Genomic DNA, 20,395 nt, shown 5'->3' with positions numbered 1-20,395 from the left:
ATGTCTACTGCTTGGTGTGGTGCAGATGGATGAGGGTCAGGAAAGCAGCGACTGCACCTGCCGCCATGAGGCACGGTCCTGCTCACCAACCCCTTCCCGGGGAAGCTGAGGGCGAATGTGGATTGACAGGCAGTGGTATGGCCACTCTGCATGCTTCCCCCTTGCACCCTTATGGACCCCTGGGAATGTCTGCTGACCCCACCATCAGAAGGGAAGTAGGCTACATCTCCACTGTAGTGATGGCTGGAGTCGGGAGCCAAGGAGCCACTGGGAGGCACTCCAGAAAGCCCATGTGATGCTACTGGCCATGGGGAGTAGAGAGCCTTTTGCACAACACACTTTGATTTATGTGGGTCCCAGATGGCTGAGCCTAGGAGTCATTGCCCCAGCTAACTTCTGGCTGCCAGAGCGAAAAAGAAAGTCATGAAAAAAAAGCCTCTCTTGATTATCATCACCATCTTTAGCTCCTCCTCTCAATGTGAGCAGAGCAAACTCAACTTTTCCATCCTCCTATCGCCTGGGCTGATACATTTGCAGCAGGACCCCCATAATCTTGCACAGAATCCATTTCAACTTCCAGCCCTGGACATATGCAGATTTCCCACTCCAGGGAAAAATCACTGGACTTAAGAAAAGACTCCAGAATTTTAAGGGAGGAGACCTCTCAGAAATCAAAGCAAGTATCTTTCTGTGAACTACAACAAAGAACAGGTAAAAAAATCTCAGAAGATTTTCAATCATGGTTGTCACAAGATTAATCTAGCATTGCATCTCTGAAATCAGAGGAGGAAAATGTACCAAAGAACAGATCTGACATCAATAAAGGCTACAAGGAGATGAGAAACCCTAGTACACAGAGCTGGATTCTGCAGAAATTGAACAGCCAAGTGGAGATTAAATTTGGGGAGTCCTTCTAGACTCCACAGAAGAAAAAGAAAGAGATTAAACTAATAAGACAAATGACAAGTGACATGGAAGATAGATAGAAAAAAATCTAATGTGCATACATCAAGAATTCTAGAGAGAGAAGACAAGAGAAATTAAAGGAGAAAAAAATAATTTGAGAAAGAAGACAATTTTCCTAAGCATAAGAAAGACTAGAGGTTTTGAATGCAATTGTTCACAAAGAGACAAATCTAATTAATGAAGAGAGATTTCCACCACAACACATCCTAGTGGGCTTTTCAATTTTAAAAATAAAGAAAAAATATGAAAGGTATTTAAAAGAGAAAAGCATGGATTGCCTACAAGGACAGAGAATCAGGTTGGCCTTCAACTCATCTGTAATATTAACTGTTGGAACAGAGTTAACTGCTGCAGTTTTGAAAGATCCATAATTTGATTTATAATCAGGTTATCATTTCTATGATATGTCAAAGGAAAGGCATTTTCCTACATGCAAGGTGACAGGAAGTACTGCAGTTACGAGCAATACTAAAAAAAATGAACCAAAGTAGGGAAATCAAAAACTATCTGGGATAAAGACAACTAGCAAAATAGAGTTAAACCCCAATAATTATTGTTAATGAAATAACCAAACTAAATGCAAATGTTAAAACTTGCTCTTGGGGAAGAAGCCCACAATCATAAAATAATTACTAATAACATCGATAAAATCCAAGTGTATCAACCAAAACTTGGAAATCGGAGATGGGTCAGCTGTGAATGGAAATGTGAGGAAGCAAAAGCAAAACAAAACAAACAAAAACCCGGGACAAATAAAACAAGATGACAGACAGCAGGCCATATGTGTCACTTCTAAAATAACTTAACTTCCTTCTAAAAGAAAAAGACTCAAAGAAAACGAGAAAAGATAAATCAGGCAAATACAGATACAAACATTGTTAGTAACACAAGAAGACAACAAAATGTCACAATTGTGGTGGGAGATACTTTCACACAAATTCTCACTGATGTGTTCAATAGAAAAACAAAATGAAGTTTGCTGAGAACAGTCCTCAAGCTTTGCTTCCCCTCCCCCCACCACCCAACACACACTTGAGGGACAGGGACACAGTCCACTCGCATTAGTACCAATGGCTTGTCATCAATGTTTCTCCCCATGAGGAGAAAGAGACTATCTGAGTATACTGATGTTGATACATATAGTTCCTATACTCTGTCTGCCTACCTGTCCAACCATCCATCCATCCACCCACCCATCCACCCATCTGTCCATCCACCAATCCGCCATCTATCTCCAACCCTATTTCTATTTCTATTTCTATTGGTCCTATACATCTATATCCATACCTGTATCTATACTCATATTTTTAAATTATGACAAAGTATAATTTATTATTTTTTCCTTTGAAGTTAGTCATTTTGATTCTTAAGGGATATATCCATATTTATATCTACAGGTCCTAAGTGTATACCTATCTCTCTCTCTCTACCTGTACCTACACTTAAACTTCTATATCTATGTCTGTCTATCTACCTATCAGTTAATCAAGAGATTCTGCAAAAGCATCCTGCTCCCCCGAATCCTGACTTAAACTCCTGATGGTGTGTGTATATGTGGGGTGTCCTATTTCATTGAGAACCACTGATATCTTGGGTTTGAATAATAAAATTGAGTAAGACTAATCTAACAGCTATTACAAACCTTATTTAATCCTAACAGTAACTCTAGGAGGTAGAATTTTCGCCTTCTGCACTTTATACATGAGGAAACTGAAGCTCGGGGTGGTCAAGCATCGTGACCACAGGCACCTAGCAGGCAAGTGGGAGAGCTAAAATGAGAGACCGGGCAGTGCGACCACAGAGTCTCTCTACCCAACAGAGAACACACATTCTGCTCAGACACCGAAGGAATTAAAAAAAAATGCCCTTGGCTACTGAGAGGACCGCACTGAATTCCCCAAGTAAGAATGGCACAGGCTGCATTCTCTAACCATCTGGCAATAAAAATAGAAATTAACACAGATGTTTAAATGTAACAAGAACAAAATCCAGGTTCTTGGAAGTAGGGGAGGAGAAGAGACCATCTTAAACAACTCTTGGGCTGTAAGAATAAAATATGATCACAGATTATTTAGAAAGTAACGATGAAGAAAATAGCACATAGCAAAATTTATGGAATGAAGCTGAAACTATGCTTAGATGTGAATATATATATATATTGCTGTAAACATGCTTCTTTATTATATGGAAGAAAAAACAAAGCTCTCAATTCAAGAAATTAGGAGAAGAAGAACAAAATAATTGGAAGACAAAAAGGAGAGACATTATGAAACAAAAGCAAAGGCTAATTAGAAAATAATAACATTCTACTGAAGAATTAACAAGTTGAAGCAGCAAAAAACAGAACAAAGCAAACAAAACAAAACAAAATAAACAACATAAAACCCTTGGTCCAGCCGAGAAAGAAGGGCAACTATGAATACAGCATTCAGTCAGTGGAGTTTGTTATTATTTTCTAATTAATTAACCTCTGCTTTTGTTTCATCATGTCTTTCCTCTTTTTTTTTCTTCAGATTATTTTGTTCTTGTGTATAACCACTAACACAAAGGAGATTAAATATCATCACCGGATATTATGTAAGCTGCAGTGTTAAATTTAAAATAATTACAAAATGGACTTTTTTAACTAACATAGAAAATATTGATAGCGATATTAAGGTAATATACCTGACTGGACCAATAACCATGGAAGAAAATAAAATAAGAACCAATGAAAAGAGATAAAATAATGAGACAAATTTATTTGTAGATGATACTGCTTCTTGCCTAAAGGACCACGGAGATTCAGTCAGCAGGGCTAACCTTATTACGGAGGGTTCAATGACTTTACAAAATGAATATGCTCAAAATACCAGTCTTCTGATATACTAGCAAAGACCAGTTAGAAAAGATACTGGCAGGGGTTGGCCAGGGACCAGGGGAGGGGGGAAGACTCACTTACAGTAGCAACAACAAAAATTTCCATGAAATATTTAGGAATAAATAAAGTTAGCAAAATGAATACTGCCTCAGTGAAAATTATAGCACCTTTCCAGAAGTTTTTTTTTCTTTCAAAAGATAATAAATAGACATACCATGTTCCCGACAGGAAATAGAATTACTATTATAAAGATGTGAATTCTCCCCCAATTAACCTATGCGTTTAACGGAATTCCAATGAAAATTCCAAAGCAATTTTTTTTAACTTGACGAAATATTTCTAAAAGTTATTTGGAGGCAAAATTAAGCAAGAAAATCCAAAAAAAAAAAAAAAATCAAAACAAAGAATGACAATGGGGACTTAGAGTACATGTTTAAGATTATTATAATATTAAACATTATTATTACATTATGCTAATTAAAGCTTTTTGATACTGATATAAGAATAAATTGACATTCAGAGGAAATGGGTAAAAAGTCTAGAAATATTTTAACTTAATAAAAATTTAATGGATATAAATCTGGCATTTTGAAAATTCCATTAGGACAACTGATTGACTAAATCTGTAAGAATATTAAGTCCTTATTTCAGATAATTAATAAAAATAAATTCTAAAGCTATTAAAGGAAACAATAAAACAAAAAAGAAGTAAAGGAAAACACAGCAGAATATTTATTTAATCAGCATAAAACTAAAAGAGGAAAGAAAACATTTATAGATTTGATATCATGGGAAATTCAGACTTTCTGACATTGAAACACACCCTGAAGAAAATTAAATGGCAAATGACAAACTGGAGGGAAAAGTTTTTCATAGCATACACTATAGACAAGAAGTTTTTATGGCATATAATGGGTATAGCTTACAATAGTATCAAGCTCTATTAAATAAGCAAGAAAACAAATGCTAATAGAAAAATCAACAGTAATTTACAAGTGTATTCACAAAAAATGCACGGGCCAATAATTACCTTATAAAAGGTTAACCTAACTAGTAATTTAAAAAAAGGCAAATTTAAAAATGAGATATCATTTTCACTTTTCAAGCTGATTTTTTTGTTTTTTTAATTACTGAGTTTTTGTGAGAATCAAACATGCCCTCTTATTTGTTGGTGAACAAAGTGGCAAGAATTTTCTAGAGGGATATTTGACATTCGTTATAAAAAGCTTTAAAGATCACACATTTTCTTTAACTAGGCAATTCGAATTCTAGATATGCAAAGGTAATAAAGATGTATATAAAGCTATGTGTATAATGCAGTGAATTACTATTCATGACTGTGAAAAATAAGAAACAATCTAAATGTTCAATAATAGAAAATTCATTACATACATTTAAAATAACTATATGACAGACCATTATGCAGCATTTAAAAATACTATTATAGAGGAAAATAAGAACAGAGAAATGTGTACCATGAACATTTTAATAAAAATATGTATATTGTTGTATTCAATAAAATATATAAAAAATTAAGCCTAAGTGGATATAAAGACTGGAAGGAAATACACTCAATCTTTTCAGTGGTTCTTTCTGGGTTGTTTTTATTTTAATTCTCTGTTTACAAAGATTTTGTCTTGCCTCTGTTTCCTCCAAGACAAATACAGTATGTTTATTATTAGAAGAATACGTTGGGTCTCAATATAAACCCACAGGGGACTGCTCCACCACTTAGGGGCGGTGTAGACACAGCTTGGGGTGAGTGTAGCCCTTGAACCCCCTTCTATGTGTGGGTTGTCAGGAGCTGACTGCTGTGTTGCAGAGACAGCACCAGCACAGGACAGACACACACACAAAGGTGTGATCGCACCTGTGGCCACGCCCAGCTCACCGGGCCTCCTGCCCTTCCGCTGCCCCTGTCCCCCACCATCCCAGTGCTGACAGAGCCCAGTACCTGTGTGCGAGCCCGAGAGGGAGCTGAGGAGCCGGGAGTGCTGGCTGTGGCCGTCGTGCACCTCCACCACGTCGTTGAGGGCCGTGTGGAAGAAGGCAAACTGTCCAAACACCACTGTGGAGGAGACACGGTATGGAGATCTCCATGTGGAAGACTGGGTGGCCACGTTGGAGGAAAGCCCTGGGGGTCGGGGTGCCCCGGGCCAGGAGCAGGGCAGCCTCAGAGGAAGTTGTGGGGTCTGGGGACTGACTAACCACTAGCTGAGCCCTTCTTCTGGCTGATTGGCACCCTGGCCAGACCCCAGGCACAGGGATGCGGGGAGCTGGGAAGGGCCTGGCTGGGACTGTACCACATGGATCAAGATGACACTGAGGACTGCACCCAACAGCCAGGCTGGTGCAGGTGGAACTGAGCTAACTCTATTCCTTTCTTCTTTTTTTTTTTTAAATATATTTTTATTGAAGTATAGTCAGTTTCCAATGTTGTGTCAATTTCTGGTGTACAGCATAATGCTTCAGTCATATAGAAGCATACATAGATTCATTTTCATATTCTCTTTCACCATAAGTTACAACAAGATACTGAATATGGTTCCTTGTGCTATACAGTATAAACTTGTTTATCTATTTTTATATTTTAGTTTATTCCTTTCTTTTAAAAAATTTTAAAACATTTTATTTTTTATTGAAGTGTAGTTGATTTACAATGTTAGTTTCAGATGTACAGCAAAGTGATTCAGTTTTTTATATATATATACACATACATACATACACGTATTTTCAGATTCTTTTCCATTATAGCTTATTACAAGAAGTTGATTATAGTTCCCTGTGCTATACAGTAGGTCCTTGTTGTTTATCTATTTTATATATAGTACTGTGTATCTGTTAATCTCAAACTCCTAATTTATTCTTCCCTTTTCCCATTTGGTAACCATAGGTTTATTTTCTATGTCTGTGAGTCTATTGCTGTTTTGTAAACAAATTCATTTGTATTATTGTTTTTAGATTCCACATATAAGTGATATCATATGATATTTGTCTTTCTCTGCCTGACTTACTTCACTTAATATGATAACCTCTAGGGCCTCCCTTCTTTCTTGCTCATCCTACCGACCGCTGCGGGACCAGGCTCTGGCTCTCACATGGGATGTAAGATGTGTGAAGTGGCTCCCAGCTCCCTCACCTGTACTTTTGAGCTCAGCTCCATCGCACTCCTTCCCTTCTTCCTGCCCCTCGGCTGCCCGCCCTGGGTCCCGGTTGGCTGGCCGGGGTCTGCAGCACCTCTCTTCAGACTCAGGCTGTGCTGGGTAGCCCTTGGTGCACCCCTCCTTCCCCCATCCTGCCTGGTTCCTCACTAACCACCCAGCCCTTGGTTTCAGGGGGTCTCACTAGCGCGCTTCCTCCCTGGTGTGTCAGGAGTGTGTTCTATAGCCCACTTCACGGCATCCGCGCTCAGCTGTCCTGTGCGGGAGGCTGTCTGCCCATTTCCACCACAGGATTGGATAAATTGGGAGTGGAATTGGGACATGATTGGGAAGGGCCTAAGGAACTGGAAGGAGTCAGAAAATATAAATGAACAAACATTAAAAAAAAAAAACCAAAAACCATACCATAGTCCTTGGGCACGGTGACAAAATACAGGCAGATCTGTCCACTGGTGTAGTTCTGGGGGTAGTTGGGGGACAAGACCACGCCATCTGAACCCACATACTGTCCTCCACAGGGGGCTGAAAGAGAAATCAGGTGGAGGGCCAGGTGACCCTGTGGGCCTCTCATCAGCTGCCCATCCTCCATTCTGCTCACTCCCAGCCTGAGCTTCCGGCTCCTGTAGCTGACCCAGATGCCCTTAGAGTTAGCCTGCCCCGCTGGCCTTAGTTTTACACATCTGAACTCTTGGAGATTTTCCCTAGGTCAAGGAACAATCTCAGGGTCACCTTTAAACTCCCATCTCCCTGCTGTGGGCTGCTGGCATGTCTGGGAGCCACTGTGGAGGACATCGATTTGAGTGGGGCTGGGGATACTATGTGATCTGGGAGAGATGCCCCATTTTCAGGGACGGGTACACCTGGTGAGTTCCCAGCCATTCTCATTCACCCAAGGAGCCCTCCTTAGAGGACCATGTCATGCCCCACCTTCCTCTCGCTGACAGCCCCTCCTGCCCCTGGCATGCCCTCGCCCCCTCCGCCCCAGCCCCGGCCCCACCACCTGTGCACACTGGCCGGGGATGGTTCCACACGGGCTTCCCATCGGGCCCCAGGATGCAGCTCAGGGTGGACGAGCCCTCCACCTCATAGCCCCCATGGCAGTAGTAGGTGATGGAGGAGCCCAGCTTCAGGTCGGATCCTACTCGCGTGCCGTTCTTGATGGAACCAGGATCGAAACATGACTCCCGTGGGTTTTCTGGAAAAAAAGAACAATAAACACACACACACAAACACACACACACACACACACAGAGATTGCTCATTAGTGACCTAATTCCAGGGCACAGTGCCTATGGGGAGACCCTGATTCTCATTAGCCACAGAACACGTGGGGATTTGGGACTGATGGTCCTCAGGTCTGGAAACCTCTGTAACTCTGGTTAGAAAGCTAGGGCTGGAAGTCATGTTGGAGAGTGAAATTTCCCTTCTTGTCCCCACATTCTTGCCTGACCTGAAAAGGGGAGTGTGGCAGCTAGACCTTTGAGGCCCTCTCTGCCCCCTGATTCACTCCTCCCTGGGGAGGCAGGACCTGCTCTGATGGGCGGGAGCTGACAGTCCTGGGATTGTATCTCAGTTGTGACCAAGTCTCCGTGCTTGGGCACAATCCACCCCTTTGCCCATCTCTGACCCCTGCACCCATCAGGGCAGCCTCCTGGTCTTCTGTCTCTGTGGGGGAAGTGGGGCCACTTTTGTAGATGACTTCTCCTCATCTCTTCCTTTCACCGACAGCGGTGCTGCTGGCTGGGCAGGAGGAGCTGGCACTGGCTTTGCAGGCCGTCATATCCATAACTTGCAGGCACTTCTGAGTGTATGGGTACCGATATTACAATTTAGGAAGAAACTAGGACAACCACTTCAGCCTCTGGGATAAGTCCAGGTCTCCAATACAGTTTTCCAGGGCTTTGCACTGGGGGTATTGAGTGCTGGCTGGTTTATTAAAACAGCAGTATTTTTCCATTTGGTTACTGAAGCTTATACGTCTTCCCAATCAGGCATATCATGGATGTTTCTAATAGGCATCCACTCTGTCCCTCTGCACTGGACAAGAGTGAACTTGATGCTGCCTGAGCCACTGAGAGTATTCGTCTGGGCCCCGGATCTCTGGAGGAAAGCACTCCACAGCCTCCCTCACCAGCAGCTGGAAATTCCGAGCAGATCTTGGGAGCCAATGTTCACTTCCATCCACTGCTGCCTTTCCACATCCTCCTTGTTCCAGAAGCACTGATGGTCAAGAGGCCTGTCATCAGGGTTGGGCAGTGTCAGGACACAGCTGAGGGTGGCCAGTATCAGGAAAACGCAACGGAGTGTCAGGGTTCCACTGGAATCCTGGAGGCTACACTGTGGAGGAGTCTAAGGATGGGGATTCACCAAGAGGTGCCGACAGCCCTTGCAGAAGGAACCAGAAATTCAAAGAGCAGATTCAGGGAGGAAAGACCCAGAACAGAAGATGGATCAGAGTTCAGAGATAAGGAGCTCAGGAGGAATTTTGCTGAGGGCTGCCCTTGTCACCTGGGTAACTTTAAGCTACCTGTACAAGAGGCAGTCACAGCTTGAAGGTATCGTTCAGGGCCGATCAGCCTGTTGACTGATGGGACAGGACCCTGAGAGTCTGTGATCCAGCCAAGCCTAGCCACTCTTGCATCTGAGCCCTTATGAAGGCCCTGCTCGCTGTCTTTGCCTATAGCTTGGGGGAGGGGGTAGTCCCAGATACATTACTCAATTTAAACTCAAGTTGGACCCAGAAGATGGTCCCTCACCTAGCAGTGGACACCTCAGTGTTTTCTTCTTGTGCCCTGTGATGTTGCCTTGGCCCCAACACCAAATCTGTCCTCCCCCAGAGCTCAGTGGCTCTGGCCAGAATGCAACTGACCACTGGGTGGCCCATTTGTGAACTGCAGAGATACGTGTCACCACATCTTATATTCCATCTGTCTTTTTTTTTTTTTTTTATAAATTCAGAGTGAGCCAAAGCTTATTTGAAATTCAGAAAAATTAAGCAACTTAGAACCAATTTCACACAGCTCATAAGAGGCAGAGCAAGTTGTCAATATCTATTCCTTCCTCCCTTTGTCCTTAAATAATGGAACCGGATTCCACCCAGAGTATCAAGATACCAACTAATATCTACACCTTCCAACCTCCCAGGCAGCTGATCTGGTCAAAGAGATGTAAACATGGTCAGGTCAGATGACTGCCTTCCATCTAACTCAGAGTAAAAGCCCAAATCCTTACAAGTCTACAAAGCTCTGCATGTTAGGCTTCAGTCTTCCCTCTGTGACCTTGACTGCTATTGTTCCTTTGCTAACTTTGCTCCAATCACCTTGGCCTCTGTGTACAGAACATCCGCCCATCCACATGGCTCCCTTTTCACCTTTCAGGACTTAGTTCAGTAGTTCACTGTCTCTTTCTCATTGACACATTCCTGACCAGCTCTCTAAAATTGTGCTATTCCTCTCCCCAACACTCCCCACCACCCTTCTCTGCTTTCTTTGCACTGCGGTCATTACTATCTCATGCACCATATAGTTACCTTATGTTTTCCTATGTCCCTCCTCTAGTATGTAAGTTCCATGACAGCAGTTTCCCAGTTTGGTTCACTCTTGTGTCCAGGGCCTGGCATATGACAGATGCTCAATAAATATTTCTTAAATGGATGCATGAGGGGCTTCTAGAAAGTCTGCTTAAGGGAAGGTGACCCAGCTGAGAGAATGCTCATTGACCTTCCTTCTTTCCTTCCTTCCTCCGTGCAATTTGGAGCTTAGACGTGATGGCTGGAACTCCAGTTGCCACTCTGGATCCTGAGATAACCTTGAGGATGGGAGCCACGTAGCACGGTAGAGCAGAAAGACAAAAGGGGCCTACGGGGAGTCCTCCAGCAGCCCAGAAGAATAGACTTTGACTTCATATTAACAACTGTGCTTTTGAGTGATGGCTGCACTGGCATACCCAGCTGGGTATGTCTGCCCGGAACTTCACACTGTGTCAGAAAGTCCTTTCCTCCCGTTTCCTCCCGTCTCTTTCCTCCTGTGTGACAAACTCCTATGCTTTTCAAGGCTACCCTCTCTGAGCAAGTGTCCTGAACGCTGCCTTCTCTCTGGTAGAATTTGATTTTTCTTTTCTTTTTCTTCTTCATCTTTTTTTTTTTATTGAAGTATAGTTGATTTACAATGTCATGTTAGTTTCAAGAGTACAGCAAAGTGATTCAGTTATACATATATATGTGTGTGTATGTGTGTGTATATATACACATACTCTTTTTCCCGATTCTTTTCCATTATAGGTTATTATAAGATATTGAATATAGTTCCCTGTGCTATATAGGAGGTCCTTGTTGTTTATCTATTTTATATATAGCAGTGTGTATCTGTTAATTTGAAGCTCCTAATTTACGCCTCCCTGCCAATTCCCCCTTTGGTAACTATAAATTTGTTTTCTATGTCTGTGAGTCTATTTCTGTCTTGTAAATAGGTTCACTTGTATCTGTTTTTAGATTCCACATATAAGTGCTATCATCTGATATTTGTCTTTCTCTGTCTGACTTACTTCACTTAGCATGATAATCTCTAGGTTCATCCAATGTTTTTCTTTTCTTGATTATAGCACGTATGACATTATTTTGGTTGGTAAGTGGGTAAGTCTATTTCTTTCCAGTGGGTTCTGAACTCCTAGAAGACAGGGATCAATCACTTGTTCTTCTCATAACTCTGGCAACTGGCACAGAACTTGGCACTAGGGCTGGCCCTACTGGGCACATAAGAGGGGCTTAGGAAATGGATGCTGAATTGATTGGCTGAACACGCTTAGAAAATGAACAACCACCTCAATGATTCCACCTACAGATTCTCTTCTACCAGTCCTCACATGTCAGAGCAAGAAGAGCTCATCCTGCCAGGCATGATCACATTAATAACAGTGGCAGGGATAATGATGATGATAATGGGCCTAGACACAGGAAGATCACTTCATAATTCGCAAAGCACTTTCCAATCTGTTATCTTATTTGTGTCTCACAATAGCCTCTGCAGCAGGCAGGGCCAGGTATGCTCCTGTTCAGATTAGAGATGAGAAATATGTTGATCAGAGAGGCTAAATGAGTTTTCCAAACCATTCAATTATTAAGAGATAGAATTAAGACCAAAACCAGGTCTTCAGTTGGCTAAACCAGAGCTCAGCTGTGGGTGATAAAACTAAATGACTAGAACAGTATCATGATAATAATAAATTAACCCTAAGCACTCAAATGGGAAAATTAAAAGAACCAGATTCTCTTTGTCCTGGTTGATAAGGCCCATTTCCAAACACTAATAGTGAAAGCAACAACCCAAACAGTAAGGAACTGGTTAAAAAGGTTGGATTAGAGCCACTCAATGAAATACAAGCAACCTTTAAAAAGAATGGCAAAAGTCTTCAAATATTGATATGGAAAGATGGCCAAGATCTATTGTTGGGCAAAGCCCAAAACAAAGCAAAAAAAAAAAAGAAAAAAGAAAAAATCCAATCCATGCTGCAGATTAGTATATACGGAGTGATTCCCATTCATATAGAACAGGGATCTGCAAACTACAGTCCACTGACTTGCTGCCTGTTTTTGTAAATAAAGTTTTATTGGAACACTCATTTGTTTACATATTGTCTATGGCTATTTTGTTACAACAGCAGAACTGATGGCAACAGAGATCATCTGGCCTGCTCAGCCTGACCTCAGGTATGGGTTTTACATTACTTTACATAAATGCCTGGAATGAGATAACAAACCATTAGTATTGGCACTTCAGGGGAGATGTTTTGTTTCAGGGGAGATGTTTTATGGGGAGATGCTAAGTTTTTAGAGTACATCTTCTGTATTTGAATTTTTCCAACAAACACATGTGACTTTTGAAATCAGTGTCACTGACGAGGTTTCCATTTTGAATGTTGAAGGAAAGACCATGGCAGAGATGAGTGGTGGCGGTGGTGATGGTGGCGGGGAGCAGATGGGGAAATCTGGTGATGACTCCTTAGCCCACAGGGTTATTTCCAAGGGCTTGAAAGAGAAAACAGGTACTTTTTAGCACCTTCTGGTAAAAGTTGACTCACTTTTGCCTTTCCTGGGTTATTTCAGATTGTCTAACACCTGCTCTGAACTCTTCATCCCTCTGTCTGAAGCCCTTCCCACTCCTGCTCTTACACAGGGGGCTTCCTCTCAACCTCTAGGTCTCTGTTCACATTACCTGCTCGGTAAGGCCTTCACTTTCAGCAACTACCATCCTGAAGGGGGCGCCCCATTCCTCTTCCTCAGAGTAGTTGGTTCTTTCCTATCTTCTCATGCTTCTTGCTTCTTGCTTGTCTACTTATTTACTGTCTGTTTCTCTCCTTACCTTTATGTTACCTAAGGGGTGGGACCATGACCCTTTTGCTCACTGCTGCACCCTCCACATCCAGCACAGGCCGTGGCATGAAGTAGGAGCTCAGTAAGCACTTTTTGGATAAATGAATGGTTCCTACACAGGTGCTTGGATGTCCTAGCCTGTCCCTGCCCAGGAGGCCACCACACCTGCGGGAAGATGTGAATAAAGGTCCCCATCCCTCACTGGCCTTGCATTCTGCTGATTTCTCTGGCCTGGGAAAACATAATAAACCTCCCTGGGACTCATTTTTAATAATTGTGTTCAAAGGACAGGATCCTCCTCATCCCCTTTGCACCCTTCTAGCAGAGGGCAAAACTACCCCGGAGGCTGAATTCCGATGAGAAGTGCCCCAGAGCATGGTCTAAGAGAAATCCACAATTGACAGGATTGCATTCAGAATCAGCTCTTAGCAGGCCTGCCCAAAGATGACTAAGACAGTACAGCCACCTTCCAGGGGCGACTGAACCAAGACACCTACAAACCGACCCATCTTTGCCTTACGATTAGGTGGGCCTCCAAAATCCCATCTATGGTAGAAATGCCTGTCAGTCTAGGATGTGAACTCCATGGAGGCTGGGACACTGTTTTGTTCCCTGTTCTGTTTTCAGGCTCTGTAACAGTGTCTGGTCCATAGCAGGTACTCAGTAAATATTAATCAATTAACCAATGAATAAAAATGCCTGATCTGCCCTTGCCCTTTATGCAAAAGCCTAATTCCATAGCACTGCTCAGTGGACACCTGACTTAAGCCTGGTCAATCTGATGGTCCTCTGGGATTTGGAACTGGGATACAAACTGGGAAGTGATTCAAAGCCAAGACTGAGGCAGCACTACTTGTCCTAGGAGAATGGAGAAACAATGAAAATTGGTCTGCAGAGGGAGGAGAATGTAGCCAGGACTCAGAGAGGGGCAGGGCAGAGACCAAGCGGTCCTGGAGATGGAGGAGGAGAATTTCAACCTCCAGTTCTCCCAACCTGATTGTAATCCCCTTGGGAGGTCATGCTTCCTGCCCTTGGACTCTCATGTTCTAAAAATGTATTCATATATTCAATTTCTTGTGATGGCCATAATGGAAAAGAAACTGAAAAAAATATATGTGTATATGTATAACTGAATCACTTTACTGCACACCTGAAACTAAGGTTGTAAGTTGACTATGTTTCATAAAAAAAAAGAATAAAAATATTAAAATAAAAAAGATATTCTTTCTGGTGTTAAGTTAGAGTGAGTTTTTATTATCTGTATGGTTAAAATACAGAATGCTTTTCAGTTTGAACCAGCTTGGCTGTTAGTTGTTTTCTTATAATAAAGACTCCTTTTTGTCTCAAGTTGGTTTGAGTGTTTCTGTTTTTCACATTTTTATAATAAATTACCCCCTTTTCTGCTTACATTGGTCTGAGTGAGTTTCTTGATTTGAACTAAATGATCCCTCACTAAGATGCAACCAAACTGTTTCTGCTTCCTCCTTGGCAAGTTGGCAGGAAATGGGGAAAGGCTCCTGGTCTGCCTGCCCTGGATCAGAGGAGGGCTGACCTGGGTCAGAGGAGGTTTTCACTGGGCTCAGCCCAGCGGGGTCTGGCAAAATCTCTCCAGGTGGGTCCTCTCACCTCCCAAAGCAGAACCCTGAAGCCACAGCTCCTAGGAGACCCAGAAGCTCAGCATTAGTGGAACCCTGGATCTCTCAAAAGACAGGATTCTGCCTTTGGACAGAAGATGGCTTCCAGATAGACGAGGCCAATTACTCTCTTCCTAAGAATCCAGGCCTGTCTCCATGTGCAAGTCCTCAGTGGGCAACTTCTCAATCTAAGGTGTTCCACAGACTCACAGAGTGTAGTGTCTCAGTTCTTTGCCATGGACTGGAGAGGTATATAGGACACACATCCGTACATATCACAAATTCTCATGTTATACATAACCCCCACGCCCACATAGATATGTGTACAAAATATCATATTTGCACTTTCTATCTCCCATAGACAGAAAAGAATGTGTAGTTCATTCTATCAGCCTAGCCCCACAAAGAGAGGTTTTCCCTTCCTAACAAGGTCAGATCAGATGAAACATCCATCACACGTGAAAAAAGGCAATGAAATGAAAGAGGGTGAAACAAAGCATGTGTCAGCGGCCTCCGGGCACTGGGGCCCTGGTAGGTGCTGTGCTCATTTACCAGTCCTCACAACCCCTCCATACAGTGTCACTGCCCCTCTTCGACAGATGAGGAAGTGTTGCTGAGAGAAGTTAAGCAACTTGTTTAAGGCCATATAGGTAGTAAGTGGTGGTGGTCTCCCCTACATAGACACTGAACAAAGGGGGATACTGTCAAGGTCCTGGGATCTGGTAGTAGGGGAGACCTATTCCAGGAATCCTGAGATACAGAGAAGGAAACCATGGGGAAAGACAGGGTGTTCCTGGGTTCCACCAAATGGGCTGCCTGACCAGAGGCTGGGGACAGAGTAGAGGGGTGACTCATGTTAGGAGGTGTGCAAACTGAGAAGGCAGGAAGGCAGCTCCAGGTCTCACCAGGTATCTCTCACCCCAACAGACACATTTCTCTTGGTACTTGCACCGTGCACCCTCATAAGGAGGTGGAGGGTGCATGGCTGGGCTGTGCCCCCCTATTCCTTCTCCCCAGCAACTGGCCTCCTTCAGCTGCTTGGCTGGCTCAGATGGCCTTATTCCCTGGGGTTGTGTTTTAGATCTGAGGACCCCTCTAGAGATGGTCTTGGGTCAACAGCTGACAGTGCAAGGGGCTTCTTTGGGGAACAGGACCTGGAAGTATGGCTCCAGCACGTGGATTCGTGAAGATCTGGGGGTGAGGTGGTCACAGCCAGGCTGCCATGAACAAGGTGACTGGGAGGAAGCTGAGGAAATTTCTGCCCAGCAGCTACTGTATCCAGGGATGGTGAAATGCAATCATCTTGTAAGAAGGCTGAAAGTGGTGACATTTGGGGTGAAAATTTTGGAATCTCCACCAAGTAGAAAACCCAGGTGGGACGAGTCAGATGTGGCTCTGGTTGCTGCTAAGCCTTGGCTGGAGGTAAAAGATATCACTTGTAGGGGCTCCAAGTGCCATGTTTATGTGACTTCTGGCTGTGCTCAGCCACTTGAGTGTGAATTTAATAGAAGGGGCAGTTTTGCTAGGTTTGTGCAGTTGAGCAATCAGGGGACAGGAAAATTGAGGGTACGGATGAGAGAGTGATTAAAGAGATGAATAATAAGAATGATGATGATGATGACGATGACGATGACGATGACGACGACATGGCGTGGGGATGGCGGTGGGTGGAGTGATGGGGGTCCCGGGCTGAGTCTAAGTCATGCCCTCTGTTGGGTTCCACAACATGTGATCGAGTTTGTTGATATCAGCATGTGGAGACTGAGTACAGGAGGTTTACTGAACGGTGGGTGTCTGTCGAAAGAAAAGATGGCAAAGTATCCATTTCCCAGGCCAACCTCACGAGGAAAGATGATCGTGGGCAAAACATTCCTTAACTTGTACACCGAGCATCTTCTAGAATGGTATCTGATAAATAGCAGGCAATCAAGAGTCACGAGGATTTTGATGTGATGATGGATGCAAAATGCTTAGGACGGTGCTGGCTGTTGGCAGATGCTAAGTGAACTATAATTAGGATTGGGATTATTTGTGAGCTCATGTGACATATTCCCGGGAGTTGCCACACATATTTAATTAAGGGACACTTCACAAGGTTGCTGAGGTCCTGCATTATGCGAGTGGGGGACACGAGCCAGGAACTTCTTAATTTTAACTGGTAATGTAACCCCGTTTGTACACACAGGCTGACGAGGCCTGGGTGAACTTGGGCTGCAGGAGCAGTAACAAAATTGATCATCTCCAGAATATCTACGGTGTTTAGTACACACTGGGCATCGTCCTCATCTGTGTCATTTCTGTGTATAAAATATCTTTTAATTTTAATCTTCTGCAACAAAACTATTATTACCACCATTTTATAGATGGAGAAATGGGTTCCCGGGGATAATAACTCGCCAAGCTCACAAATCAAGCAAAGCATGGAGCTCGGAGTTGGCTTATGGGGCCTGGGATCATCAGAGAAGAAGAAGTCAAAAAGAGGATAAGAGAGTAGAACGAAGTGGAGTGTGGACTCTTCTTGGGGCTGCTACGACCTGACCATTAGAGAATGTCTGGAATGCCCAGGCCACAGATCAAGGCCTTTATTCCTGGACTCACTGATGCTGCTTCTGTAGGAATTAGTCTGCCATCATTTGATAGACGAAGAAATGGATTTTTTGAGAGGTTAAATAAGATGCTCAAGGCCACACAACCGTTAAGTAGTAAACATGGGCCCTGCACCCAGCTGGTCTGACAGTCTATGCTCTAGACGGGGTAGAGACCACGGCCTGTTTTCGTAAGCAGATTTTTATTGGAACACAGCCACGCCTATTCCTTTATGTTTTGTCTTTGGCTGTTTTTGTGCTGTAATAGCAGTGCTGAGTAACTGTGTTAGAGATTGCATGGGTTACAAGCCTAAATATTTACTGTCTGGTTCTTTAAGAAAAAATTTGCTGACCCCTGCTCTTGACCCCTGCACGATTCAGCTGGCCTTCATTCATCTAAAAGTGGAATGAGACTAAAAGAATGGGACAGCTGGAGGGATGAGAAAACGTGATCAGGAAGTCTCAGAAAGTGTGCAGTCTGTGACAAAGTGCCAGAGGATGGCCAAGGAGTGTCCTTGGGACAGAGGTCCAGGCACTGTGACCTCAGGAGCTGGGTGGGCTTCCACCTGAGTGGTGAAGCTATCCAGGAGGTGGGAGGCTTTGGGGTACAGAGGAAGATTGGGCCTCGTATCAGAGGCCTCAGCAAATGCAGGGGAGATGTTAGCTGATCGTGCGGGCTGAGCTTACAAGACTGGAGAAGGGCTAGGAATGAGGCTCACAGAAAAGGCAGTGAAGAATAGTGATGTGGACACAGAAATGAGGTGTGAGAAGAACACTGGCCCCTGTCCTTCCAGGCCCGGGGTACCTGGGGGTGAGGGACCCAGCTACCCAGAGGGCCGCAGGAAGCCAGGTGCTCGCAGGTGGCAGCGGTGTCAGGATTGGCGTGGGCTCCCTGTGATCCAGTCCCATGCTCCCCTCATGTCACAACGCCTTCCCCTCTACCAGGTCTGGCTGGCCCTGCCTTTGGTCATCGTCGCCACCGGGGACCTTACCTGTGTAGTCGATGACGAAGCCGGCGTTGCTCACGGAAGCGTCGCTGCGGAAGGCCAGGAATAGGCTGTTGCTGCTGCTCTCAATGCGGCCTGGGAGCTGGGAGCCGTAGAAGCTTCCTATGAGAGGGCTGAGAGAGTCCCGTCCGTCGTAGATATGGAGGAAGTCATAGCCAGGCTCCAAGTTAAAGCTGGGGAACAAAAACATCCCGCCCCCACCCCACTAAGGTCAAATAAAGGCTGGTACTGGGCCTCAGGCTCAACCAAAGGCCGGGCCTCCCAGACAGCAGACCCTCCCTCCCACTGGCACCCAGCCCCCAAGACTTCCCGGTGGGGAGGGAGAGGATGCAGTCCCCATGACCACCCAGTAGGGAGGGAAGATGGATAAGGCAGGCTCGGGCAGTGGAGCCAGTCAGTGTCCAGAAGGCTGGAACTGAAAACTTAACACCCTCTTTAAAAAAAAAATTTTTTTAATTGAAATCTATTTGACATGGTGTGTAAATTTGAGGTGTACAACATGTTGATTGGATACATTTATACATTGTGATAGGATTGCCACTGTAGGAATAATTAGCACCCCTAGCACATCACATAATTACCATTTCTTCTCAGTGGTTGGAATAATTAAGATCTAGTCTATTAGCAAGTTGGATGATTCTACCACAATATTGTTGTCCACATTCACTAGACTGCGCACAGAAGGGAAGTCAGTTATCAGCTCTGCACACCGCGGGATAAGCCAGAGCAGGCCCGGAACCCAGGTCTCTCACCTGCCACTGAGGTTCTTTATACCGTGCTCTGCTGCACCTCCTTCTCTGATGGGAAAGACCCCCGCGGGGACCCATTCCCAGGCTGGGAGGGGGCTGTTCTCACGGAGGACCCTAGCTTCCTTCCTTTATGCCCCCGCCAGTTCTCAGTTCTCTTTAGGACCTCCTACCACTCCACCCCTGCACCCATGTTGGTGCTTCCTGCTTAGCTATCCTGACCCTAGTCTAGGAAAAAAATCCATTAAAAAACTGTCTCAGTTTAGCTCATTGAATATTAGAGTTCTTGAGTGTAACTCATCTCCTTGGAACGGCTAGAGTGAAAGTGACGGGAAATACCAAGGACTGGCAAGAGTGCGGAGCCACTGGAACGCTCACACCCGCTGTGGGGAGTGTAAATTGGAAAGCTGTTCTGCAGTGTTTACTAGACCTGAACACACGCCTGCCCTATGATGCAGCAACTCCACTCTTAGGGATACACCCGACAAAGGCAATGATACCAACAAAGGTGCGAAGATGGAAACAACAGAAGCAGATGAGTCTGTGGAGAACAGAGTTCCGATGCTAACTCGTTCGCAGCCCAGCCATGGGCTGGGACACTCACATACTCCGTTTGGTTGGACTGAGAACAAAACGGCGGTTCTACCCTTTAGCTAAGACACATGGCAGAGAGAGGAGGCCATGAAATAGCTAGGACAAAGTAGGCAGGGCTGGCAGGATGGGGGTCTGGGGGCATTGGAGGTGGAGCCAGATTATGCACTGGCCTCCCTCCTACACAGCACCTTCTCACATGGGTGTCAGCTGTAGGGTCGCCCCACCATTGCTGGGTGGTGTGGTCTTCCTGCCCCCATAATTCTGCTTCTTCATCTGCTCTTTCAAAGGTCACCAGGGCAGGGTTTGGGAGGGAGTCAGTTTGGGTCACAAATTATGGTTCAGTTACTTCTGAAATGCTGTCCATCTGCCCCTGCCTTCCTTCAATCATCAGATTGGATCTGAGAACACGCAGTATGCCGGGTGCTCTGCAAAGTGCCCAGGACACGAGGGTGTGTCAGACACCACCCCTTCTTTA

General features: G+C 44.4%; 1 protein-coding gene across 1 annotated transcript in view; it reads right to left on the bottom strand.

Annotated features, from left to right (window-relative positions):
• CSMD2 (CUB and Sushi multiple domains 2) overlaps nt 1–20,395 on the bottom strand; it is a 575,735-nt gene that overhangs the window by 111,693 nt on the left and 443,647 nt on the right. The window contains exons 29-32 of the mRNA XM_074376903.1: nt 18,566–18,753; nt 7,988–8,182; nt 7,393–7,509; nt 5,781–5,894 (exon numbers count right to left, since the gene is read on the bottom strand). Of these exons, the coding sequence (XP_074233004.1) occupies nt 5,781–5,894; nt 7,393–7,509; nt 7,988–8,182; nt 18,566–18,753 (614 nt within the window). The remainder of the gene's footprint in view (nt 1–5,780; nt 5,895–7,392; nt 7,510–7,987; nt 8,183–18,565; nt 18,754–20,395) is intronic.

Source organism: Camelus bactrianus, chromosome 13 (assembly GCF_048773025.1).
Source record: "Camelus bactrianus isolate YW-2024 breed Bactrian camel chromosome 13, ASM4877302v1, whole genome shotgun sequence".
NCBI classification, from domain to species: domain Eukaryota; kingdom Metazoa; phylum Chordata; class Mammalia; order Artiodactyla; family Camelidae; genus Camelus; species Camelus bactrianus.
This window is presented reverse-complemented; position numbering and strand designations above follow the sequence as displayed.